The sequence below is a fragment of the Platalea leucorodia genome, assembly GCF_965183815.1.
Source record: "Platalea leucorodia genome assembly, chromosome: 4".
In the NCBI taxonomy this organism is placed as follows: domain Eukaryota; kingdom Metazoa; phylum Chordata; class Aves; order Pelecaniformes; family Threskiornithidae; genus Platalea; species Platalea leucorodia.
Genome location: NC_138826.1, coordinates 57,748,097 through 57,772,929, shown reverse-complemented (window position 1 = coordinate 57,772,929; position 24,833 = coordinate 57,748,097). Strand labels below are relative to the sequence as shown.

At 40.1% G+C, this 24,833-nt stretch overlaps 1 protein-coding gene across 1 annotated transcript in view; it reads left to right on the top strand.

The window, feature by feature from the left end:
• PTPRO (protein tyrosine phosphatase receptor type O) overlaps positions 1–24,833 on the top strand; it is a gene marked incomplete at both ends in the record, with an annotated part of 153,292 nt that overhangs the window by 112,732 nt on the left and 15,727 nt on the right. The window contains 8 exons of the mRNA XM_082309733.1: positions 1,494–1,605; positions 7,628–7,779; positions 10,452–10,572; positions 14,132–14,271; positions 16,936–17,068; positions 18,440–18,560; positions 20,550–20,618; positions 24,137–24,220. Coding sequence (XP_082165859.1) covers positions 1,494–1,605; positions 7,628–7,779; positions 10,452–10,572; positions 14,132–14,271; positions 16,936–17,068; positions 18,440–18,560; positions 20,550–20,618; positions 24,137–24,220 — 932 coding nt within the window. The remainder of the gene's footprint in view (positions 1–1,493; positions 1,606–7,627; positions 7,780–10,451; positions 10,573–14,131; positions 14,272–16,935; positions 17,069–18,439; positions 18,561–20,549; positions 20,619–24,136; positions 24,221–24,833) is intronic.

Sequence of the window (24,833 nt, the reverse complement as noted above, 5' to 3'; positions counted from 1 at the left end):
TGCTGTCTTCCAGAGTTAATGTGGTTCATTAGAAAATGAGATGATATTGTCCCTTACTGTTGCAAATCTTGTTCAAGGAAGCCAAGTTGAAATTCCTTTGTCTGAATTTCAGTCTGAAATGTGACAGTGCTATATTGCAGCTAAAGTGAGCATTTCTTAAAGAATAATTTTAAAGAGTAAGCCTGAATTAGAAAAAGAGTCTCTCTCTGTTCTTCTGTTATGGCATTTAACATACAAGTAGGTATTGATGAACTTTTGTTTGGGTTCTCTAGTGGTGTTGCGGAATCCCACCATGTCCCACTAATTTCCCTATAATCTACTGATATCTCTGAGTGGTGTATTCGGGAGGAACAGCGTCAAGCCCAGTGAGAAGGCAGGGGAATCAAAAATCAAGCTGTCTGACTGCTTAGATCAGAAATTATTTCCGGAAGGGTTATCACTTGATGAGAACCTTTGGAACTGAAGTTGCCCTTTCACTCTGTTTAGTTCCTTTGTTCATTTTGTGCTCTGTATCTTATTTTAAAATTGTCAAAGCAATGTTCGTATTTTCAATATTACAACAGGGGCACGTCAGAAGAAGTCCAAACATCTTCAAGGTTTTGGTGTTAATTGGATACAACTTTTTCTAAAAAGCATAAAGAGAATAGTCCGCAAACCCTATATTTGGATTGCCTTGTAGTGTCTGGGGAAAAAAGGGCCACTGCAAACAGCAGAGATCTGTAAAAATAGCAATTTCTAGTTTGTTGAAAATTTTCATTATTTCCAACTTGCTTTTATTTTGAATTTTAAAAATATCATGAGGCTTTTCATTTGAACATAAAATTAAATATTTGAAATGTTTTGTGCTGTCAATTGAGGTATTTGAATTTTAACTTAAATATTATATACAATATTATAAAATATCTTGCATTTTATACTTCATTTATATCTCATTTGTATTTATATATATAATTTATGTTTCATAAGTCATTTATGTTTCATTTGTATTTCATTTATAATAAATGATAATACAAAGTGAAATACACTTTGAAAATTGGAAAAAATAGGTCTTTTGAAGTAACAATATCTGAGTCAAAAACATTATTTCTTATTTATCCTCAAACCCCATTTAATCGAAATAGAAAACCCTACATTTTCCAGTTAAATATTCTGCCTTCATCAAATCAGAATTTTGTTATGGAAGATCGCTCTGCAGGAATCATTCTCGCTGCCCTGGAAATCAATGAGAGGTTCCCGTAGCGGGTAGGACCTGGGACCATGTGCATGTGGATAAGAGCAGAGCCACCACAACCGTGTTTGCTCTCACTGCCCAGATTTTTGAATGAATTGAAATCCCAAAGTACAGAAGTTTCCACTGGAGTAAGGAGTGGGAGCTCAGTAAAATAGTCCCATATGTGGGCACTGGATTTATAAATATTGTTGTGTTTTATAAGTCACACCTCATGCTGGTGAATTTTCTCCTGAGCTGCTGTTTGTCTTTTGTCACTTTACAGAGAATAGCTAACCTGCTGCCTGCTTGGTATTACAATTTCCGGGTCACCATGGTGACTTGGGGGGACCCAGAGCTGAGCTGCTGTGACAGCTCCACCATCAGCTTCATAACAGGTAAGCAGCCGCCTGAAAAGACCGTGGAAATGCTCCCAGGAGCAGAAGTGCTGAGAAAGTCTGACTTAGATGTTGCATTTCACCTGCACATATTTGCAAGTTAGGGTATTTAACAGCTAAGTGGGGGTTTTTGGGTTTTGTTTTTTGGGGTTTTTATTTTTTTAATTTTTTTTTTATGGAAAGCTCTGAGGACTGCTTTAAATGAAAAAATATATATATAATTTTCCTATGCAAAGCACAGTGTTTGATTAATCTGTTCCAGTCCTCTCCATCAGCTGAATGCATGGCTCCAGTGAGGGCCAGTGATCCTGCTTGGCTTTTATGACACTGTATGCTTTACACATTGAGAAGTTAATGGTTAAATAAATAACCTGAATTCTTAGGTTTGGTAATATTAGGAAACATTTTTCCTTATATTTTCAATGTTTCCAAATGCTTTTTCCTCTTTTTTCCCCCTCCCAGTAATCCACAGATCAGACTGTGACTGCACCTTAGCTAACATGGAGTAGAGTTATGCACTCTCAGGCAGACCAAGGCAGGTAGTATGTTCAGTAGCACATTATTCTTGCCTTCTAGCTTTGCCTTTTCTGCTGGGTGTTTTTTACTTGCTCACAGCAAGGAGAGAAGGGTGCTCCTGTGATCAAGGCATTGCACCCGCGCTGGGTTGATTGGCCTTGGGAAACTGTGTGGTGCTGGCAAATCATTTGTAATCCGGATTCTCAGCTGCAGTAAATTGATATAACCACATGGATCGCCCTCTACCAGTTGGGACCGGCCCTGCATTTAACACACTCCGTTGTTTCTTGTCAGATGCTTTGGGTTTGAATCTTCAATGTGTCAAATAGATTAGCTGTGGAGGGAACAGCGTCCAGAAGGTCCTGTTAGCGCCTTGCCACATGTTCCTAGCATCCAGGCTGGTTAAGTCAAATTTCCCTATTGAATCATTTTGCTTTTATGCACCTCTGTTTAGTTCACCTTGCAGAAGGTGATTGAAAGCAGTAAATAATTCAGATGCACTGTGAGAGGATATAAAGTATGACTCGCTCTTCTTTTCTAGATGTAGGAATTAAATTACAAGGAAAATCAACCTACAAGTCCCAGCCACTCCCTCCAAACAGATACTAGCCTAGTCCCAGGTTTTCTTTTTGATGAGAGGCTAAAAGGATGTATCTGAGGAAGGAACTGAATAAGACCCATTTGCAATGGTGATTAATACAGTGCCTGTGCTCGACAGAGCCACAACAGAAAAATTATTAGTGGCTTAAGTCCTAGCTCCACTGAAGTCAGCAGAACCCCTCCCATCCTGAGATATCTGATCCTAAGCTACACTGTCAGCAAATTCTGGTGCTTCTCCAGTGTATCAGAAATGCATAGCACCCACTGAGGCCCTGTGAAGGGTCTCCAGGGATATTCATTGTCCTTTGGCATCAATCAGCTTTTCTATAGCACTATAAGGAAGCAATTTTCCAGCTGGTTGGTTGCTGTATGAGGGGAGAAATGTCTTTTCCAACTGATTTGGGTACTAGGTTCAGCGTTTTAGAGTTGAAATGTTCCAGTGGGGCCCTCACACTTCAATACTGTGTCTCCAGAAACCTGCAGCAGAAGTTAGGGAGATTAAGGTTGTTCTAAAATATAAGCCATCGCCAGGATCAGTCCGGATCTCTGTAAGGGGAAAGTAAAGACTGTTACTGCTATTAGATGAAAAATGGATCAACTCCTTGACTAGCAGATGTAGACAAAAATCAGAAATGGATGAATCTCTTAGATAATGTCATTAATTTATGGTTGGCAAAACCTCTCTTCAAAAACGTCATCTGGTCTTAAGTGAAAATATCCAGAAAATACCCAACTGGAAAGTTGTACCAATGCTTAATTCCTCTTATAATCAAAGGTTTATCCTTTGCTTCTGATCTGAATTTCTCTAGCTTTAATCTCCAGTCCATAATTCTTGTTACACTTTTCTCTTTAGACTGAAGACACACAAAGCTTTTTTCCCCCTCTCTATACAGAATTTAGTTTCACTCTTTTCTGTTGATAAATTGCTTCCATTGAACTCTTCAGGTGCTCTCACAGTAAGGCATTTTTTCATGTTACTTTTTTCCCCCACTCTGTCTCTCTAATTTTTACTGTCTTTACCAAACTACATGGAAACTGAAAGTATAATATCAGCCTGCTGAATACTCCTACAGAGGCAAAATCAACTCCCTATTCAATACTCTCCTGTTTGTGCATCTAGATGATTGCATTTTCTATGGCATCACACTGGAGGTCTGTGTTGACTTGCTTCTATTCTGTGGCTTCTGACTCCTTCCTAGGGTAGCTGCTTTCCCAAATGTATCATCTGGGAAGTGTTGTCTGCATGCCTTTTTCCTAAAGACTCAACTTTGCACCTGGCACTTTGAAATACATTTTGTTTGAACAGGCCCAGCGTAAGGGCCAATAATTCAAATCACAGCCCTGTCCAAATCCTCTACTCCTCTGCCAGTTGCCACGTTACTTGCATGGTTCGTCAGTGGTGCTTTTACTTTCAGAGTATTGATGAAAACATTGAATAGCAGTGAGCCAGATCACAGCATTTTAAGGGAAGAGTCCGAACAAAGAAATCTGATTTGATCAAATTACAAGCGCTTATCAATAGATGGTCACCATTGAATGTGAGCATTAAATACACTCCTGTCCTCTGCCTTATTACTTGAAATCTCTTCAGCTTTGTCCAGGGATTGCTGTCAGTTTAACTTGCGAGAAAGTGGCACACCAATTTTTCATGTCTGCAGGTTTGAAATGTTTGTCCTCAGCAGGTGCTGCCTTTTCACTCTTTCAAGTTACCAGGGGACTGCAGAGTTCTTTATCACCCTCAGCCTCTTTGTTTCCAGAGAAGGGACAGATGGTTTTATGGAGCACTTGGAGCACGCTACCTCCCTTGCACAGGTTGCCAGGAATTAAAACAAAAAAAAAAACCAACAAAAAATCCAAACCAAAAAAAAAAACCCCAACCCTAAATTTTAAAATACTAAATAGAAGGTTTTGTAGTCGTCTTGACAGTACACCATCTGTCACTTCTTCTGTGTATAACTAGAAAGCTAATCTCTGCACCTGGAACATAAGCTTAATTTTTTAAAACAAAGCAGAAGGATCATCTGGCAGTTTGGGACCACACCTTGCAGCAAGCTCAGGGCACACAAACCATTTCCCTAACACAGGATCCCACTGCTCCTGTGGAGTCTATAGCGAGGCTGGGGCTTTACTGAACTGCAGTACCTGGAATGAAAAGGGTGTTAGAAGAGACCAGGTGATACATAGCTCTCTCCCATGACGACTGGTCAAGTGTCCCAGGAGAATGGGGGAGATTTGGGGGATCCCAGAGACGTATCAGAAGCATCATTTGTTCTCTTGTGCTCCTGCAGCAAGACTTGCACACTGTTGTTTTAGCGCAGGGAGAGATTATGGTGCTGCCAGTGTTGCTGTGGTGACTAATGAGTTTTTAATGCCACCTGCTGTAAACAGCTGGATTTAAAGCAATCATAAGCAAGGGCACTTTAGACCACCAACGTTTTCTTTTACAATGAGAATGCTTTTAACTTTGGAGAAGCAAAAAGAGTAAGAAAGACAGACTGTTGATGTTGGTGAATACCACCATGTCTGTCCTTGTTGTGAAGCTGCTGTCTGTTGGTCCTATGGATGCTTTCAGCTCTCACTTCGGGCCAGGTCAGCAATGGGACGTAACTTCCTAGAGCCTCTCTGTGCCACTCAGCTCCCAGTGCAACATGGTGCTAGGGGTGTCAATCATGCAAGCCCTGGCCCTTAGTCTCATTTCACATATCCTGGACGTTCGTTGCCAGATACCTAAAGCAAACAGCTGTGTGAACATTAAGAGGGAAAGCATGTCATGAATATTTAGGTATAGGAGGAAATTATTATTAGCGTATAAGATTCATGCCAGTCATGACCTTAAATTGTAAGGAATACGCAATCCTTGTGCAGGGATGGACTGGGAACTCTAGAAATTAAAAAAAGCGTTACTTTAAAGATTTTATACTAAATAAGGTTGCTTCCTCTCAACAGCATAAAAGGACACTTCCAAGATTAATTTGAGAGAATAGTCTTACTAAAAGTTTCTAAATGGCTCTAAATTGTCTGTGCATTGTATTTGCTGCCTTCCTCAGCAATTACTTCAGGAAATCTGTTCTCTAACGAATGTCTCGATGCAAAAGTCATAGAAGTGTTCGTGAAAGCAGCAGTGACATCTTGTGGCCCCTTCAAACAGACCCGAGCTCCGAGTCAGTCCTGTGTTTCATCTCAGCTGCTGGCACCCACAACTGTGCTGGCATCCAGGGCTCTGGTGGAGGGAAGAGTCCTCTTCCTGGGCAGCAGCTGCCTTTGCACAAACATACTGGACTCAACGGGGCTTGTGCAGAGGAAGATCTATTGGTCCATATCATTTTCTCTATGGTGCTCCTAAAGAATATGCCAAGCACACAGATTTGTGCGCTTCCCCATTTTATCCAGGTTATCCCATTGATATCAATTGGAGAGGGGGTTATGATCGCTGACTTTCGCTTTACCAATCACTGACTTTCACTTTTGGGTCTCCACTCAGTTTTAACTTAAATCCTAACTGGGGACCTGCACCTACAAATTAGGCAGTCAATGTGAGCTGATGTCCCTCTGCAATTAATAGAGAGGCACCTCCAGGAGGTAATTCTTCTACTCATCTTAAATACCTATTTTAGGAGGAGTTGCTCTGGACGTTGCTATCGTTCCTCTTGGGCTGCACAGGGAGCCAAGGCCTTGCTGGCAGCTCCAGCGCAAGACAAGCCATTGAACGGGCTGACGGGGCTGCGGCGGGGCAGTCTGAGCTGTGCAGCGCAGGGGACAGCGCTGGACAGGAGCTGGGTGTGTGGAGGAAGAGGAGGGAAAACAGCTGCTTCACCTAATACCGTATAATGTAGCTACCATATGCCTGTAGACTAGACACAGAAGGCTGTCAGCTGACGGCTGCCTTCTGTGGTGGTGGGACTTTCACCCTGGGAACAAAGGCAGCCATAGCTTTTCATGCAAAAAGATGTTTTTGGGTTTTTTTCTCAGTTGGAAGGGACCCACAAGGATCATCGAGTCCAACTCCTGTCCCTGCGTAGGACAACCCCAAAATTCACACCATATGTCTGAGGGCGTTGTCCAAATGCTTCTTGAATATTGTCAGGCTTGGCGCCGTGACTGCCTCCCAGGGGAGCCTGTTCCAGTGCTCCACCAGCCTCTGGGTGAAGAACCTTTTCCTAATGTCCAACCTAACCCTCCCCTGGCATATCTTCTTGCTGTTCCCTCGGGTTCTATCATCGGTCGCCAGGGAGAAGAGATCAGCGCCTGCCCCTCCTCTTCCCTTTGTGAGGAAGTGGTAGACCGTGGTGAGGTTTCCCCTCAGTCTCCTCTTCTCCAGGCTGAACAGACCAAGTGATTTCAGCCGCTCCTCATACAGCTTCCCCTCTAAACCCTTCACCGTCTTCGTAGCTCTCCTCTGGACACTCTCTGTTCTTTGGAAAACTGCAGGTTTGGAGCTTTTCCTCCTAGGAAGACTCAAGCTTAGTTGAAGAGAAGATATTTTTTCCTGTAGAAAAGCTATCCAAATTATTCAGTGTGACAATTCTTCTTTATTTCTTACTGATTGTAATTTCTTTTCAGTGCTATAACACAGCGAAGCAATATCTAGAGCTTTTAACTTGACTTTGAATTCCATTTATAAATAATGACTCAAAAAATGGTTTGTATCAGCCAGTAGCTTCATGATTTTTTTTTGAAACTGAAAGATTGCAAACTGAAATGTTTTTTTGTTCCAAATATCTCCCAGGTTAAATGCCAGTTTTTGTTTCTTTCATCTAGCGCTTAGGTGCAGATGCTTTTACTAATATTTTCTGCTATCTTTGTGATACTCTCTTCCCAACAGTATCCTTTGGCAGAAGTTTGTTATTAGACTTGGTAATCAATTGTGTTAGACCCTGTCTGTAATACATTTGCCTTCTTCCTTCAGCACCAGTGGCACCTGAGATTACCTCCATAGAATATTACAACCACCTTTTGTATGTCACCTGGACCTATGGAGGAGATGGTACTGACCTCTCTCATTCCAGGATGCTGCATTGGATGGTCATTGCAGAAGGAAAGAAAAAAATCAAGAAGAGTGTAAGTATGAGTGAGGAAGGTGTCGCTCATTTCTCTGCATTTTTTTTTTTTTTGCTGAGTTTATAACTTTGTATTACAAAGTTTAAACAAATTGATTAAGATTGGTAGAAGCCTGATCAGTTAAAATTGTTTCACAGTGTTAGCATGCACTTCCAAAGACTCAAGCTCTCAAAACGCCAGTGGATAAAATGGTTCTATGGCGATCCAGCATTAGTGTTGATCGTTTAGGTGAGAATCTTAAAGTAGCTTATAAAATTCTGAGCTGCAGACAGTAAAATACAAAGGATATTTTTTAGTGAACAGATATGATCTTTTCAATTTCTGTTTCATAATAAGTAGACTACATTACTGTCTGAGTTTTTTTCATTCATTCAGGCCAGGTACTATCACTCCCATTTTCTGAGTTTATCAAACAGACATCCTTATAAATTATGTCATTTTCATTTTCTGTTTGAATACAAGTTCCACTAACTGATGGGATGAGGGTTTCACCCAGAATGTATGCACTTCTTAGAAAACTTGCCAGATGTTAAGATGCGTTCTTGGCACGTTCTCTTGAACTCTTTGAGCGTATTTAAAAATCACTTAGAAAAAGAAATCTGAGTTTTCCAATTATGGATTAAAGTCATGCTGCTGCAGGGTACTGAGGTGCATGTTTAACCTGAAGCAAAAGAGCAGCCCCTGGACATACAGTGAGAAGTGCTTAAAATAGTGGTGGAGTGCTGCAGCACAGGAATTTATAAGGCCAGCAATGTAGCTTCATACAGCCTGTGGCCTGTGACTGTCTTCTACACCACTATTGATCCTTTAATCATTGATAGGGAGAAAGTGTCTGGTCTTTTTCAAGGGAAAAGTTTCCCTTCTACAGCTGAAGACTTAGCAGATGCTGAATTGGAAGTGGATTTTCAGCGTAAGTGCAAATTCATCAGCAATTTTCATTTGGATTTTTATGGAACACCCTAGCTTTCATTGGATTCCTAGTGGCTGCAAGAGTGCACCTATCTGGAGCTTGTTGCAGCATGAATCTAATTACATGATTAGTAGAACTTTTCAAAAACATGACATTTCTGAACAGCAGGAACTTCCAATACTGGGATCTTTGTTTCAAATGAGGAAGAAAACTCCACATTCTAGTTTTTTTCCTACAAATGAAATTTTCTAACAATTGAATTCTAAAAAAATTGTGCTGTTATATCCCTCTCCTATCTTCCTTCCAAAAGTCATATTCTCTGTAAGGTTATTATTCTTCCAGGAAATATATGATTTCTCTGCCATTCAATTTTGTTGACTATGAAAATCTTAGATTAAATAAATATAAAATAAACATTGAATATGAAATTAATTTAAAATTAATATTGAATATGTAATTTTAGATTAAACAAAAGATTAAAACTAGAGGGTATCTACAATAGAGTATATCTGCAAATAAAACTTCAAAGCTTTGGGAATGTCTTTAGAAATGTTTGTCTTTATATTATTTTCAGGTCAAGGGAACCCATAAAGTATTCTTTAGGAAATTTCTGTAACAACCTATTTGTAGCTAACCTTTATGGTCATGCTCATATTTGTAAATATGGGTACATGCTTGCAGGCTTCAGGGTGTACCTGTTCTCGTAAGCTCTGTCAGTCACTTTCAGAAATGGTTTCCTTTAAAATTCATACTATATTGTAATCTCTTTATCTGATTTATTAAGATTGTTAAGATTGTTATTATGGTTGTTTTTCTTGTGGGATTATTAAAATAAATAGGTAATACTATCAGGCAATGATGACTTTTTCTTCCTGCTATTTGTGTACTCCCCAAGACTCTCTAGAAGTTGGGCAGTTTTTAGACAAGAGATGAAAATAATGTGCATAGTCCTGTTAGTCTTTATTCAGAACTGTCTATCCCTTTTGGAACTGAAAACTTCAGCCTGAAAATTAAGTGAATATGAAAACCAGCATAAGATTCCCAAATGTGCCCTTTGTAGATAGTCTATAAGTGCTCTGAAAACAGTCTGTTGCATTATCCGAGTTCTGCGTCCTCCATGACCCTGGAGAAATGGGGAGCTTACTCACCCCTAAAATAACAGGAAGAAGGTATTCACAATCTTTTGAAGCTCAGGTCAGTTTTGGATCATATCTGGTTTCAAATTTGCAGATGACTGAAGTCAGGCCCTGAGGTCTATTGTCAAGTCAACAGGTCTCCAGGTAGGTGTTAGACTTGCCCAGCTGGATTTAATTTGCAGGTTCTTAGGATATATAAAGGCTTGCCTATATGCGTCTTGTGTACTCCTCTTAGAGATATCTGATCTGATTTAAGTTCCTCTAACATTGCAGTGGACTCAAATACATGGTTTGGTTAGCATTTTGCACAACTCAAAAAATCTAGATGCAAGAGTACTCTCATTAGTGTGAGGGAGATTTTCTTTCTTCCTTAAATTTTCACTGCTCATACAGAAAATACGGCCTAAGATTGTCTTCTCTCTGCATTGTGATATTCTGCTGAGGGTCACGGCTTTCCACAGTTGGTGTCAGTGGGAACTGGTTCATGTAACAAGTCTAGAGTATGCAAAAGACATGCTGTGATGCATAAAACTTTCTTTGTAGTATATTAAGCGACCAGATTAATTTTACAAGAAGGTTATCTGTTTTGGGTCATATTTAACAGCTGGTGTCTATAATTATTGTAGGTAACACGCAATGTGATGACTGCAGTGTTGAACTTGCCTCCAGGGGATATTTACAACCTTTCAGTGACTGCTTGTACTGAAAGAGGCAGCAATACTTCCCTGCCCCAGCTTGTGAAATTGGGTAAGAAATGCTTGTTTGTAAATTATAAACTCACTCCTCCTCTCATTTGACTATAAAAGTAACTCTGTCAGCAGATCCAGCATCTTTCTCATTTCAGTGTCATATACCTGTGACCACATTTCTTCTGCAAAGCTGAAATTTTCACCTCACCTTGCTGTGAAGGTTGTCTCATTTCTGTATGAGAAGCTACTCTCCTAAAATAGTATTACTCAAGAGGAGCAAGAGTGGCAGAATCTGACTGTAAGTGGAAGTAGGAGAGTGGAAATCGCTTAATGCGTTGCTGGGAGAACAGCTCTGCTCCATATTTACTTCCCTAAGGTCTCGAACACAGGCAGGTTTGGGGAGCGGCAACTCAGGCTTCACAGCTGAACTTTTCAATACAAAGCAGAACCTTCCTTCTTTTTGACAAGCCTATTTTTGGGTCTGCACTCTGCCACCTGGTCTGGCTTCCTGTCTCCTCTCTCCCTGGACGTCTCCATAGTCTTCCAACACCAAAAATGTACCCTTAAATACAAATCAATGATGGTACTCTTTACAAAAACAATCAGATTCATGGTTGTGGAACCCAGCATCTTTCTAAGGGAATTATGTGTAATCTACTCAAAGGAACAAAAAAAGAATTAAGAACTTCATCCTTTACATAGGACTTTAAAGTATAACTTTCTGCCCAACATCTTCCTTTACCTGTGAGGAAGACTGGACACTACACCATTGTACCTTAAGAGATTTTACTTCACTTTTGCATTCATGTAGAATTATCGAGCCCTAGGTACCTAAAGCTGTGAAATTTTGAAGTGTGCCTAACTGCTTTTACAGGCATTAACTCCACTGTGAAGATGGGTAAAGAAGAGTTAGTAATTTCAAACTGGATTATCTTCTCTACATGTATAATAAACCTTTTGTGAGTGACAGTGAAAGAAGTGAATTTAAAGGGGTCCATAATTTCTAATTGAATTAGAGGTCTTGAAGCAATCGTTGTCTATTTGTCTTAATAGCTCTTACTCAACTCTTAAGCAGCGCTGGGGCAAGCAGTACAGCCACAAGAGTCTGAACTTCTTCCAGGTCTTTTCACCAAATGGAATATTTGAAAGATGTAGACAAATTCCATGGATTTTTCCTTCCCTATGCAAGTCCTGTCCACTGTTTTCCCCATGCCTTGTATCTGTGCACAGTTAGGTGTGTGTGTTCGTTCCCAGGACTGAGTGGATGGATGTGTGAGGGTGAGTATATCCCCCCGCTACCATTGTCCAAATATTTTAGGGGTGTATTTCAAAATATCAGCTAGCTTTATCTTTCAGACAGGTCCATTAGTGCCATATATTATTCATTATGTACACCCTGCAGCCTAGTTGTATCTTCCTGTTCTCTGCTTATGGACAGGCAGGCTCTTAATGAACTGGTATAGTTATTTTGCTCTTGCTTTTTCATTGACAAGAAAGAGAAGGTGAATGAATTATGAAGTCTTTCTAGACTTCTGGTTGTTGTTTTTTGTTGGTTCGTTGTTTTTTGGGTTTTTTGTTTTTTTTTTCTTTATGCAGTTTGCACTTTGAATAGACAATAGTAAGGGTATTTTACCTTCTCTCTGTTTCTGAGGGAGCAATGGGAGTTGTAATTAGCAGTAGTGGGAACTGACTCTACGTGATAGACGACTCAGCACTTGGCAGTCACTTAAGCATTCCTGCCAAATGTTCTTCCCTCTATGATGTTTGCTTCATCCTGGCAACTTTCCACTTGCAGAAAAATCAAGCCATTTGCTGGAGGCAAAAGGAGGATTTGCTTGGGATGATGCCCAAATGCAAAACTCATGTTTTAATTGAGGCCATTTTTTTACCTGGAGTGAGGGATGGAATGTGTTTCTGAATCCAAGAGCAGATATATGGGTGTAATTAAGGGAGAGGGACGCTTTCCTATGTAGTTCTGGGACAACACGTACACTGCATTCCCCGTGACACAGAAGAAGCCATGTGAATGTGCCTCAGTCCCTACCCGGCTCTCCTCAAAGCTCTCCCTAATGCCAATATAATCTTGGCAGTCTCCAACCATAGAACACTGATCTGATTGTCTGAGGATCAGATATGCCTCCAAAATGTCTATAACCACTTGAGCAGGTCCTTTGTGCCAAGTTTTTTGTGGTGAATCTTACACATCACGTCCAGGCTCCTGTGACAGCATCTCACAGAATGAGAATATCAAATTATTTGTGAAGGCATAAAATAAGGGCAAAATGTTGTTGTAGTACATTGCATGTAGTGTGTCAGGATCCTGGAATCAGGTCATTGTTTGAGAATGACAACTTTCATTAAACATCCAGAGATTAGGAAATGTGAAAACTCTGGAGAACAGCTTGGAAATGTACAGCCCAAACTTTGCACTTTCTGAAGGCAAACCAAAGGAGCCCAGGATGCCTGAGGCATTGAAAGCTAGGGATCGCCAGTACCCATTGTGTGAAGTCTTCAGGATCAAAATCAGGATCAAGCCTTGGTCTTTAAATAATCTTGGGAAAAAAGGTACATCTTGTCTTAACACCATACCTAGGCTGTTTGCTCCTCTCCCTACTACTCAAGGTTTCCCCTCCTGTTCTGTGTTTTCCATGCTCCAGGTTTGTTCAGGCGGGGTTGCAGTGAGGGGTGGTCTCCACCGGTGGTCAGTGTGGCCTCCCACGGGCCACTGCCCACCCAACCACGGGGGTCCGCGGGCACGGAGGTGGCCCTGGAGAGGACAGCCAAGGCCACCCCATGTGGGGCCGGGGACACTGGGTGCTGACCGTCGTCCGTGTTTCACAGTATCTCTGATGCCATCTCTCCCAGGAGACCCCTAACAGTCCTCCTATCACAGGGTTGTCACCTCGCCATGTAGGAACCTCAGTCCCTTCTATATGTGTGCCCATTGCCAGTTCATCCAACAGCAGCAATGAAAATCGAAGCAATAAATTGAAGACCCCTGAAATCTGGACCTTTGCATTCAGCGAGGAGAGAAGACTCCTGCAGCTAACTGAAATGAGTGCAGACCCAATGGCCCTTACATGTTAGCCTAGAAAAAAAACAACAGACTACAAGATTTTTTTTTTAAACTGCTAATTGTCTAAATATTTCCTCTGCTACAATTAAATGAACCTAGATGGCCTTTGCCTGTGGGAAGCTGCTGCTTTATCATCTCCTGGGGCAGGCCTTGTGAAGCAAAGCTTTCTCGGGCCAAAAGTGTTGCTAACAGGTGGACAGCTATCTTCTCCCTAAAGAGCTTCTGTTGACATCGTTCTATTAATAGAATACGCTGATCATCCTCAAACAAGGGCTCTGCTGAAAAGGGAAGTGAAGTAATTATCCAGCTGTCCAAATAGAGAACAGTTTAAATAGAGAAGAAAAACCAAGACACTTCATCATCTTCCCATTTTACAGTGGCAGTTTATCATCTTGAGAGGCCGGGCTTTACGTTTTATCTGAAGGAAATGAAAGGTAGAAGAGCATCAGGCATTGCTTTCATTTTTGTTTGAGGCTTCCTCTGCTCAGTTGTCTGGAAACTTAAAGGTAAGATTAATAAAAGGAGATTTTCTCTTAACCAGAACCAGCCCCTCCAAAATCACTGTTTGCTGTCAACAAGACACAGACCTCTGTGACTCTGCTGTGGGTGGAAGAAGGAGTGGCTGATTTCTTTGAAGTCTACTGCCAGCAGGCTGGATCTGGTCAGGAAACAAAAGTCCAGGTACGTAAGCATCTCTTCTTTGATTTCTGCTCTTCATCTCTGAAACTGAGACTGGGTCTTGCATCTTTCTGGTTTGTTGTCTGCTGCTTAGCAGTTGTGTGTAAAGCCATGACATTTTATGCTCAGTACACAGGTTAGATCATGAAAACAAATGTGGTAAGGTGGTTCAGAATTAAACCTTTAAAAGCTAAACTACTAAAGCATTTCAAATACTAAAATATTTCATTATTTTGCAATATGAAAAATTGGTTTCTGTCTTATTGATGAGATTATAACTAATTGGACAGAAGGATGTGCATCCAACAGGGTGTCAGTCTTTGGCTAGTCATGAAAATCGCTCCAATATACCATGAAAAACCTAAAAGGCCACAAAACTAAGGGAATGTTAATGGACAGGAAGGGAAAAATAGTCAAGTAGCTTGATAAGGAATGGGAAAAATAGACATATTTAGATACCATGAGATCTTTTATGCAGCAATTAATTATTTCTGGCTTACTTTATTCCTGGTTTTGAGAACTGTTAACTGAAGTTCAGTAGGACCTTCACTGCTATTCAAAGAGTACCTTTATGCTGCAAATGTGGCTGCTGCTCATGCATTTTGTCTCTTAACGTATTTCCTTCAAGACCAGCCTTCTCAGCCTCAGAAGTGAACCTCCTTTTCTCTCTGTCCAGTTAGGTGCCTGTGTTCAGAGGCCACCTGAATATCTGAGTGTTTAGATTGGTAACGTTGTTCAGTTAAGAACAGAGCAGTAGTAGTTTTAATTCCTTTACATTCGATGCTGTGCAATATATGAGGCTTACTTTGTGGTTTAGCTGATGGTATAATGAATCACTGTGATTACATGCCATGAGACATCATTCTCTCATGTGGACTGTGACACATAATGGGGAATCATTCAGAAAAAAGGTAAAAAATAACCCACTCAGACCACTGATTATCCCAAAAGAGACATATACACTCTTTAATCCTATGGAAGACCAGTCTGAATTATTTAATATTCTTTTTTAAATTAAGAAAGTCACTGACTAAAGGAAAAAAAAAGAAATGTTTAAATGTACTTTAATCTTTTGGATAGTTTGGATTCCACATCTAGATTCCTGCTTTTTCACAGTGAGTAGCTAAAGATCGTGAACTCATTATCCCCTTAGCAGAGATTCAAAATAATTGTGTGATCAGACAAGGAAAGTGCTACAGGATTTGCAGCTTTAGTGCAGAGCAGATCTGTGTTAAGAACATCAGGAAAAGACTGGTCCATTTGGCAGGAGCTTCAGTGGGTGTCTCGTTTGTTGACATGAACATCTGGCACTGGGAAATGCACAGAGATTGTCAGCTCACCTCTTGTTAGATTCGTCACTCCTTTTTCTGTCTCTATAAAAAAAGGGCTCCTTTTTGAACTGTAAAAAGGGTGCTTTCCCATTAGACTGGAGAAAATTCTTTACTTGTGATTTTCCATGCTAATTACATGGACATTTTTGTCCCTTTCCTCCATTTTTAAATCAGCAAAATGAAAAGCAACAGCTTTCCAGGTTTGAACATCTTGAGTTTTGCTTGACTAATTTAAATTTCCCAGAGGAGAAGATGGAAAACATGCAACCAAGTTCAATTGCCAAACTGTGGCCCCTCCTTTCAGCTCAGGGAATAAAAGTCCCCTCCCTTACACTCACGTACACGTGATTTCATCTGTGTAACGTACCTCAGAATTGCACTGCAACAGGAACCCTTGCTAGTCTAGAAGGAGCCCATGAATGACAACAGGCCACTGCAAAAATCCAGTGCTCGGGACTTGTTACAGCATCGTGCGTTCCCCATCCAGAGTGAGTTAATTTATAAAACTTCTACTTGTTCCATTTCTAAATCACTGGCTCAAGTGTCCCTGTTTTCACATCTGTGACCCACCCTTGGTCCTGCTGGAGAATACAGAAAAGCTTCTGAGGACCTGGAGGAGCTATATCTTTAAGTCAATGCATATGTTGTATTTGTTTTCTTTTGTCATATCAGCATTTATGAAACACAAAATTGTTTACCAGGGACACAGTAATTAAAACATTCCATAAAGATATTATGTAAAGAGTTTCTGCTACCTAGAAAAACTGAGGTGTGGGATACCTGATCATGGTTATTACCCAAAGGCTTTGCTCTAGCTTTGTTTTTCACCTTGGCCATGTGAAAGGCTGATAGCTCTTCATGTCCAGAGGAACTGCCTCAGAGGCAGAGATAACACGTATTCATACAAGGGTGCAGAGATTGTGACTACCTTGGCCACACTTTGAATAAAAATAACTTTATTTTCCTCCTACTTGTATGGCTTAGCAACCAGAGCTCACAAGCTCTGCCCACCTCTGGGGATGTCCTGGGGGTCACAGGCATGTTCCTGACCAACCCCCTAAAAGGCACCCTTTGCCCTCCCCAAGGGGCCCTGGGGCTCCCTCGGGTGCTCTGGGCTGTTCCTGCTGCTTTCACCCCTGTTCTCCCCTCTTCTGCCAGACTGCCAGGCTATCTGCCTATTTTCAAGGGTTACCTTCCCTGGGTTTCAAAGTGCTGGTTTCTTTCACCAGATCTGACTTTACCTGGTCAAATATATCGGTGGATAAGGGAGCACTGATTTGTGCTCTTGCGTTAACAGGAAAGACAAACTTCTGTGTATTTTTCCCCATGTCTGCAGGAACCTGTCACTGTCTCTTCACACGTAGTGACCATTTCCAGCCTAACCCCTGCCACTTCCTACAACTGCAGCGTGACCACCTTCAGCCACAATAGCCCCAGCATCCCCACTTTCATTGCGGTTTCCACCATGGGTAAGAAGCACTTCCCTGCTTTCTTCTTCCTTCTTCAGCTACATCTGTTTTTCCTTGCTTTCTAAAGCTGCTCTTGGTAATGCTGGCTCCAGGGGTTGTTTGTATCATGGAAAGGCTGCCAGATGTGGATGGGATGTGGAAGCAGCTTTAAAAAGTTCTTAGAAAAATCCCCACTGGGGGCTTGACTTGGAAAAATATGAACTAGAAGCTCAGTTCTCTAACGGGTTTTAGAAATCAGGGACCTAGTTTGTGGTGTGAAGGCTGAACATCAGGGTACTGCTTGATGACATTTATGGAGAAAAAAGTCTTCTCAGCCAAGCTCAAACAAAAGGAAAATCACACTTATAAGCTGCTACGGCAAAGAAAATTGCTTTCTGCTTTCAGTGAAGAAGTGGAGGTAGGGTGAGAGAGAAGGAGAGGGGCCACTGCAGGATCTTGAGCAGTCACATCCCGAAGGGATAGCTCCTGATGGAGGCTCCCCAGGCATGTCATGCAGCCTGGCTCTGTACTGACTCTTAAGAGTGTTGAACTGCCCAGAGCACTGGCCTTTTTAAAATCCCCCCGTCAGAATGGTCAGTGTCATCTCTGCTTAGTTAGGGTGTTGTGTAGCTTTAGTTACTGGTCCTATACATCATCCACCACTCCATGCTGGAGTTCAGTGTCTGGTACTTAGCTTAAACATCTCCATGTTTTTTAATCTAAAAAATGCTTCTCTAGACAACTGTGGATGTAAAGTTATTCTGAGCAAGTAAAGTAGAGAGGGTTTCTTATATAATGAGCAGAACAGAGTACCTGGTCTCATAGTAGTACAGTTGATAAGCATGTAATATGGAACAAAAATAAATCAGGGTTTTGTTATTGAGAGTTGATTCCAGCTCTTATTTGAAACAGAACTTTTTGTTAAAATTTATTTGCCAAAGTAATTCAATCAATTTTAACCCGGTATGTTACAAAGCCTCAGCCTGTTATTTTGCTTTTGGGTCAGAAAAGGTATTGATTATTGTTGAAGAACAATTTCAGAGATGAAATGTGCTTTGGAGACATAGATGATGATGAATATCTGCGTTTTGTATTTCCTTCACCCTTTTCTCTTGTGTTACGAATGTCAGTTAAAAGGGAAAAAAAAATCAGAACATTCCAAAGTTTAACAAAATGCCAGAGTGAAGTAATTTCCCCACAGAAATTTTGTAAGAGCAATAACTAGTCAAAACCTCCCTTTATCTCTAGTGGTAGATTTTTCTCTCTGTAACACTCCAGGTTGAATGAGATCAGTTCAGAAAAATAACACTATCAACATTCAGGGAAAAAATACCCCAAAACTGTCAGCACTTCTGAATTTGAATAACCAAGAGTCCTTGTTTGTATGTACAGTCACTGAGATGAATCCCAACGTAGTGGTAATCTCTGTGTTAGCCATCCTAAGTATCCTTCTGATTGGACTGCTGCTGGTGACTCTTGTGGTACTCAGGAGAAAACATCTACAAATGGCCAGGTAAGTCCAGATTTATGCTAATTCCAAAAATTTCAGACAACAACAAACACATCATGACAATAGTTGTAATTGAGGCTGCTTATGTGCATGGGTGCTGCTCAAGATGCTTGTGAACAGAATACCTTCAAAATAGTTGTCTTGCTGCTGTTCAGGAGTAACATGTCTTCTCCCTCTATCTACTGTCATTCTTGACGTGAGTTACAAACCTCAACCTGTCTCATTTTGAGCTTTGCAAGACTGGGTCTATAAGAATTGCAATCGCTTATTACAAAAGCATTGTGTCTGGAACCTAAAAGATAATAATTAGGATCTGAGGCAACTGGGCATGAGCAGGACATCAAGATGCTTTGTAAATCTTTCATATGGTTTGGAACAGGAGATTTTTCCATATCAACAGATAAAATAGTTTGTTCATCAGGTCCAGGATGCTGCATTTCAGAGGCCATGTAAGGCCTGAGCCCTGGCAGCCAAACTCCTAGGATGGGGGAGGTTGTGCCCAGGGCCCCATGAGTCTCTCTCTAGAGCATTTGCCAGTCTGCCCCTAAATCCTGGCCTTCCAGTTGTCCAAATTCTGCATTCATATAGACTTCCTTCCTATGAGAACTGTAGCATGGGAAAGAGCATATGAGCTCACCTAGATCTTGTCTTTTTATGCAGTCAGGATGCAGACAAATATACACTGAGACCCACAAATCTAGAAGGGATCTCAGGTCCTGCTGTTCACCTATAACATGATGATCTCAATTTGTTGTGTCATACAGATGAAGGGAAAAATTACCTTGTAGGAGTAAACCTTTTTTTTTTTATTGAACTTGCAGTTCCTTCAGCTTTCTGCACCAATCATTTGTACCTGAATATTGAAATTCAATTTCCTTTTCCTCGTGGTCTTACCTGTAACAGTTCACGTTAATGTGGGTTATATTAGAGCCTGAGTGAACTGTGGAAGTTTCTCCAAACCCTTGATACATGGTTCACCTCCTGGTTTTGGAAGTGTCCTGGAGTCTTCATCCTTTTATATCTATGTAACATATTTTATATTAATTTGCTGCCCTGTGTCAAGAAAGGAAATTATTTCATGTAAAAAAACTTACGTGAAGAATCTTGCACTTGGCTGCCTAGCCGACACTGCATTTTATGTGCCATGTCTTGGCTATGTATTCCATGCAACAGATGACCACATCACACGTGTTTTGCAGGCTATCTCTTTCAGCGAACATTGTGTAGTTTGTTCCTTTTACATGTAACTGGCCTTGTGAAAATCCCAGCTAAATTAATTCTCTTTCCTATTTAATTACTGTGCAGGCAGCCCAAAGCTTTTTCTTTTTTTCTTCATCACTGCTTCTAGCAACAGAAGATAAAAACCCCAGAAGGAAATTTAAAAAGTAAATCCAGTAAGAAGCTGCAAGCAATCATTTGCTTAAATCAAGGACTCAAAACCAGTCAAGTTAGTTTATCATTTGTAGCTGAAAATAATGGACTTGTGATAAATTCACTGGAATGTTATTCAGGAAATTCATGGTTTTTTCACAATTATTTTGTGAACTTGAAATTACCATGATCCTGTCAAATGGAGACAATTATACATCTTCTCTTTAGAGTTGGGACAGTGAATATTTAGTATAGAAAGGTAAATATTTAGCATGTGTACTGAGGCCAGCAACTGGTGCCAGCACTAGACTACAGAAAGCCCAAATCTGGACAGAAGATGAGATCTGTCTGAGATCTTTATTAGCAACTTCTCCCTTGTTTCACTCTTTTTCAGCATTATTAGGAAACCTGATCTCAGGCGATGTTGAACAATTATGGGTTTTGGACAACTATGTTAAGGCATTTCAGTTATATTTACCACAGATTATCTCAGTCCTAGTCACAGATGTGAGTGTTCAGCACTTCTCCACAACTCTGAGAGTTCTCTGTTAAATCAATGTCATTGCAAGCATTGTGAATCCAAAAATGGTAATTTTGTACCCAATGGTTTTCCTGAAACAGGGAGTGCGGGGCTGGAACCTTTGTCAATTTTGCATCTTTAGAGAGAGATGGAAAGCTTCCCTATAATTGGTGAGTGTTTGAAGCAAAGCTTTTAATTATGTTTTTCCCCATCTCTGCTTTTTGGTAAACATGATCTTTAATTTTAAGTGCTTATTTTTTATGTCATCACTCTCCCTCTTTATGATAAAACTGCTCTACCTGTTATTTTAGTATTTTATTTCTTGAATGATGACTCAAGACTATGTATTCTGTCACCTGCTATTTTTAGTAGGGAATGATGTATATACATGTCAACCAAGTTGCATAGATGTGTTTTGGGAGGATATTTTTCTTCCTTTCTCTTACAGACATATTTCCTAAAATAACACAAGTGTAGAAACTTGATCTATAAATCCATTAGCACTTCCATAGAGATATATTTACAGCCAGGTGTAAGCTTGCCTGTAGACGACCAATTAGCAACTGTCTTCATGCAGTGCCATTAATTAATTTTTCCTTGAATTGCAAGACAAGGACAAGCCAACTCAAATATTTACTGTAACTTAACGTTCAGTGCTGTTGAAAAGACTCGAGGAAAAAAAAAAAAAAAAAACAAACATATTCTTGCTAGTCTAGAAAACCACCTACAAGAGTTGCAGGCACTGACTATGGACTCCAAACCATCACTGACACCATCAGCCGAAAGAAGTATTTGAACAAAGGAAATCTGCAGGATTAGCTTTTATAGAAGCAAAAGGGCTCTGAGAGGTACCTGACTGGCACCGGTGTGGTCATTTTCATTCCTATTTTGATAATCAAATGGGTGCTAATGACTGACCCAAGGTTTACTCTTTTGTTATTAGCAATTTCTGCAAAAGCCTCTTATCTTTCAAGGCAAGTCCAAACGCAGACATTTAAAAGCATACTATCAGCCCCATTCCAGTATGCAGGAAGAAGAAAATATGTGCCTTGGTTTTACACCCATGGTCAGCTTTGTTGACAGCCAAGAAGCTGGAAAGAGGAGTTGGGGCACAGGGAACTATGATCTCATAGGACACAGCCTGCCAGCAAGGATGGGATTAAATGGATCGACACTGCACCACAACAAGGCTTTTGCTAATAAGCATGCAAACTGAACTAACAAGCCCAGCAAATCTTGTCAATACCTTACTGTGCTGCTAATTAACTGGATATTAAACAAGCTTCACTTGCTTGGTTTAGCTTTAATAGCAGCCAGCTGTATGCAGTGCAAACTAATCTCTCTTTCAGCTTCTCTTGCTTGGACTGTATTAATGGCAAAGAAGGCAGAAGATCAACCACTCATGTTAATTAAATATCCAAGCTTGAGTCAAATGATTAAACTAGCAACAGATGTTATTAAAACCATAAAAGGCTTTTTTATGGGAAGGGGAATTAATTAATAGGTTTGGATGTGAAAGTGAAGGTTCTTGTTGCTTGATTTAGTATATGTGTATGTATGTGTGTGTGTATATATGTATACATACATAAATTATGTTATAAAAATATAAATTGGGGAAAATATTCCTGCTTAATATCTCCACAAATTTTTCATAACTGAAAGCAGTGTGCCCTTATCTTTTGGTCCTGACTTCTCTGAGAGTTAGTAAAGATATCTTGTTTTGTGTGCCTCTGTTGTCTAATGTCAAGACCAGATTCACTGTCCATCCAGGCAGCCAAATGGAAAATATGGCCTTAAAGACAGGTAGAAGGATTAAGAAACCCATTTTTCTTGGGGTCATTCCAGGGATCTAGTAAGGGAGCTATGGGCATATCCACTGATTCCTAAGGAAAGCCCAGCTCAGCAGAGTTTTCAGGATTTGAGCAATCTCTGCATCTTTTTTTTTAATTAAATAAAATTGTTCAGTACACCTGAGCAGTAAGGGAAAGACTATATAATTCCAGGAAAACAATACTGTATTTAGTGGGCAATTATATATTTTTCATATGTTGAATAAAATCAATTGTTTTAGATGTCAGAATTCCTAATCTGTGAACAATATAAGTAGGTCTGCAAGCACATTAGCCTGTGATTTGATAAAGTGTGGAAATTCCTCATGATGATTTGACAATGAAAGAAGACCCAGGCTTGAATAATTCCTTCTGCCTCTGTAGGCAAGAGGAAGTAAAATCCTCACTGGGAGTTCCCCAAAGGAAAGAGGAGTATTCCGGCAACATCATCACTTCTCTCTTCTAAGCCTAATGAAAACCTCTCTGTGGCACCAGAGATCTGCTTATGGAAAACCAAATTTCATCCTCAATCCAGTCCCATAGAAACCCTAACAACGGATAAGCCCTAAGGCCTTGATGCTGCAACCACTATGGCATATGATTAACTAGAAAGGGCTCTCGCTTCTGGCTGACGCACACAATCTCTACCAACGCCTGGGAAAGGTGCCCTGCAGAAACTGCACTGCCCATTTTCTCTTCAGCATCAAAACTCATTAAAACCTAACTTGGAGTTTTCACTGTGTGGGCAGAAGTTTTCCACCACTGGTTGGAAGATTAAGATTAGAGATGATTACCTTTGATGTGACTGGGTTATCCGGGAAAACACAGTATCTACCAACTTCATAAGAGCCAAGAGTACTGAAAAAGGAAATTTCACTTTGTGGTTCCTCTTTAGAACAGCTGTAGAAGGGTGGTATTGCTTTTAGGACAGCAGATTTTCTGATGGGGAAAAACATGCTGAGGGTGTATTTGACAAAAAAATCTTGCTACTGGGGCAATTTTTGTTTAAGTTTCACAAGTTTTTCATGTTTGCAAAGTACCTATAGCCCACTCCACCAACAGGCAGAACAGTCCTGAGTGGGTTTCCTGAATTATGCGTAACAGAATGTGGTAAACAGGTTGCTAATACAGAAGTTTAGAATGATTCTGTACTCAAATTTCATTTAGCCACAATGAAACCTGCTGTGAATAGTTATTCATAGAAACCACAATTAGAAGTTGTTCAAATAATGTTTTGCTGAAAACCTAGGAGAGAATTTGAAGCACTTAAAAATTGGTCTCCGCAAAATGTTATATGGATGTTTTCAGAAATCTGACTCAATAGAGGGTATTAAGAGATATTGGAATGATCTGAATTTCTCTCTGATACAGATGTTCTGATATCCGCAGGATCACTTGCAGGAGCAAACGTGGGAGATTATCATAGTTGTACATGGTAAAAACAAACTATGTCTGTCCTCAAATATCTCAAAAACGTTAGAAAATAGACTTAGCACCACCTATGTAATGGCCAGAAACCTGTGGATGAAATTTTCAAGCACATTTTACTCTCTGAAAATCTGCCAGTTTATCAATTAACATTAATTTAGAATAACAGGCCTGAATCAATAACATAAAACACGTTTATTTTGATCATACAGAATTTTATGTTGGATAGCTGAAAATCCTGCATAGGGTTTCAGGTTGAGGAGTAAAAATTCTGTGGATGCTAATAATATTCTTATGAAGTAAGTAAGAGGAAGCCTTTATGGGTTTAGCTGATTTTTAAAATAGAATTTGCTGATCTCCTAATTTCTGTTTGTCTTACTAACTCTCCTCACTTTTTCATCTTTATGTATGTTATTTATTAATGCTCACAGGCGTAGAAGTGTATTTGCTTTCCTAACTCTGCTACCCTCATGCCTTTGGACTGATTATCTTTTGGCATTTTATATTAATCCTTGGTAAGTGATTTACTTGTTTTTCCATATGCAATGTGTAAACAATGTTAATTTCTATTACATGAAAAATGTGTGATACCTTTGTTTTCAAACGGGTCAAAGCTTTTGAAGATATGATTTTCTTGTACTAGAACATGGATTGGAGAGGATGTGGGTATCAAAGTATTTGCTACCCTGCTTCATCTAGTTTGTCTGTTTATGCTCCAACCCATTTTGGTATTAAAAAGCTAATCTTACGGTGGTCATCATATTCATTTCATTGCTCTCTCTGCAATTTTTGCCACTTCATTGTAAGTCCTGGCTTCTTCTGTCCCAGTTATTCATCTGTTCATTGCCTGGCATTGCCTTCTGCTGCTGCTGCTTTTCTATTAGTAAAATTGCTTGATTGTGCCCCACCTGTTTGGTGTGTGATGTCAAATACCTTAGTTTTTAAAGGTACAGTTATGCTCTCCTGACATCAGTAAAAGTTTTGCCTTTGGAAACAACAGTTCACTGAGAATCGATAAAACTAGCAGTTCCAAAGTGTAAAAATTGGGTCACTGTGTGTGTGTCTCTGTGTTTATGTGTGTACATTTAGTAGTTTAGTCTGTAAATCATTTATAAAGACTTAGTAAAC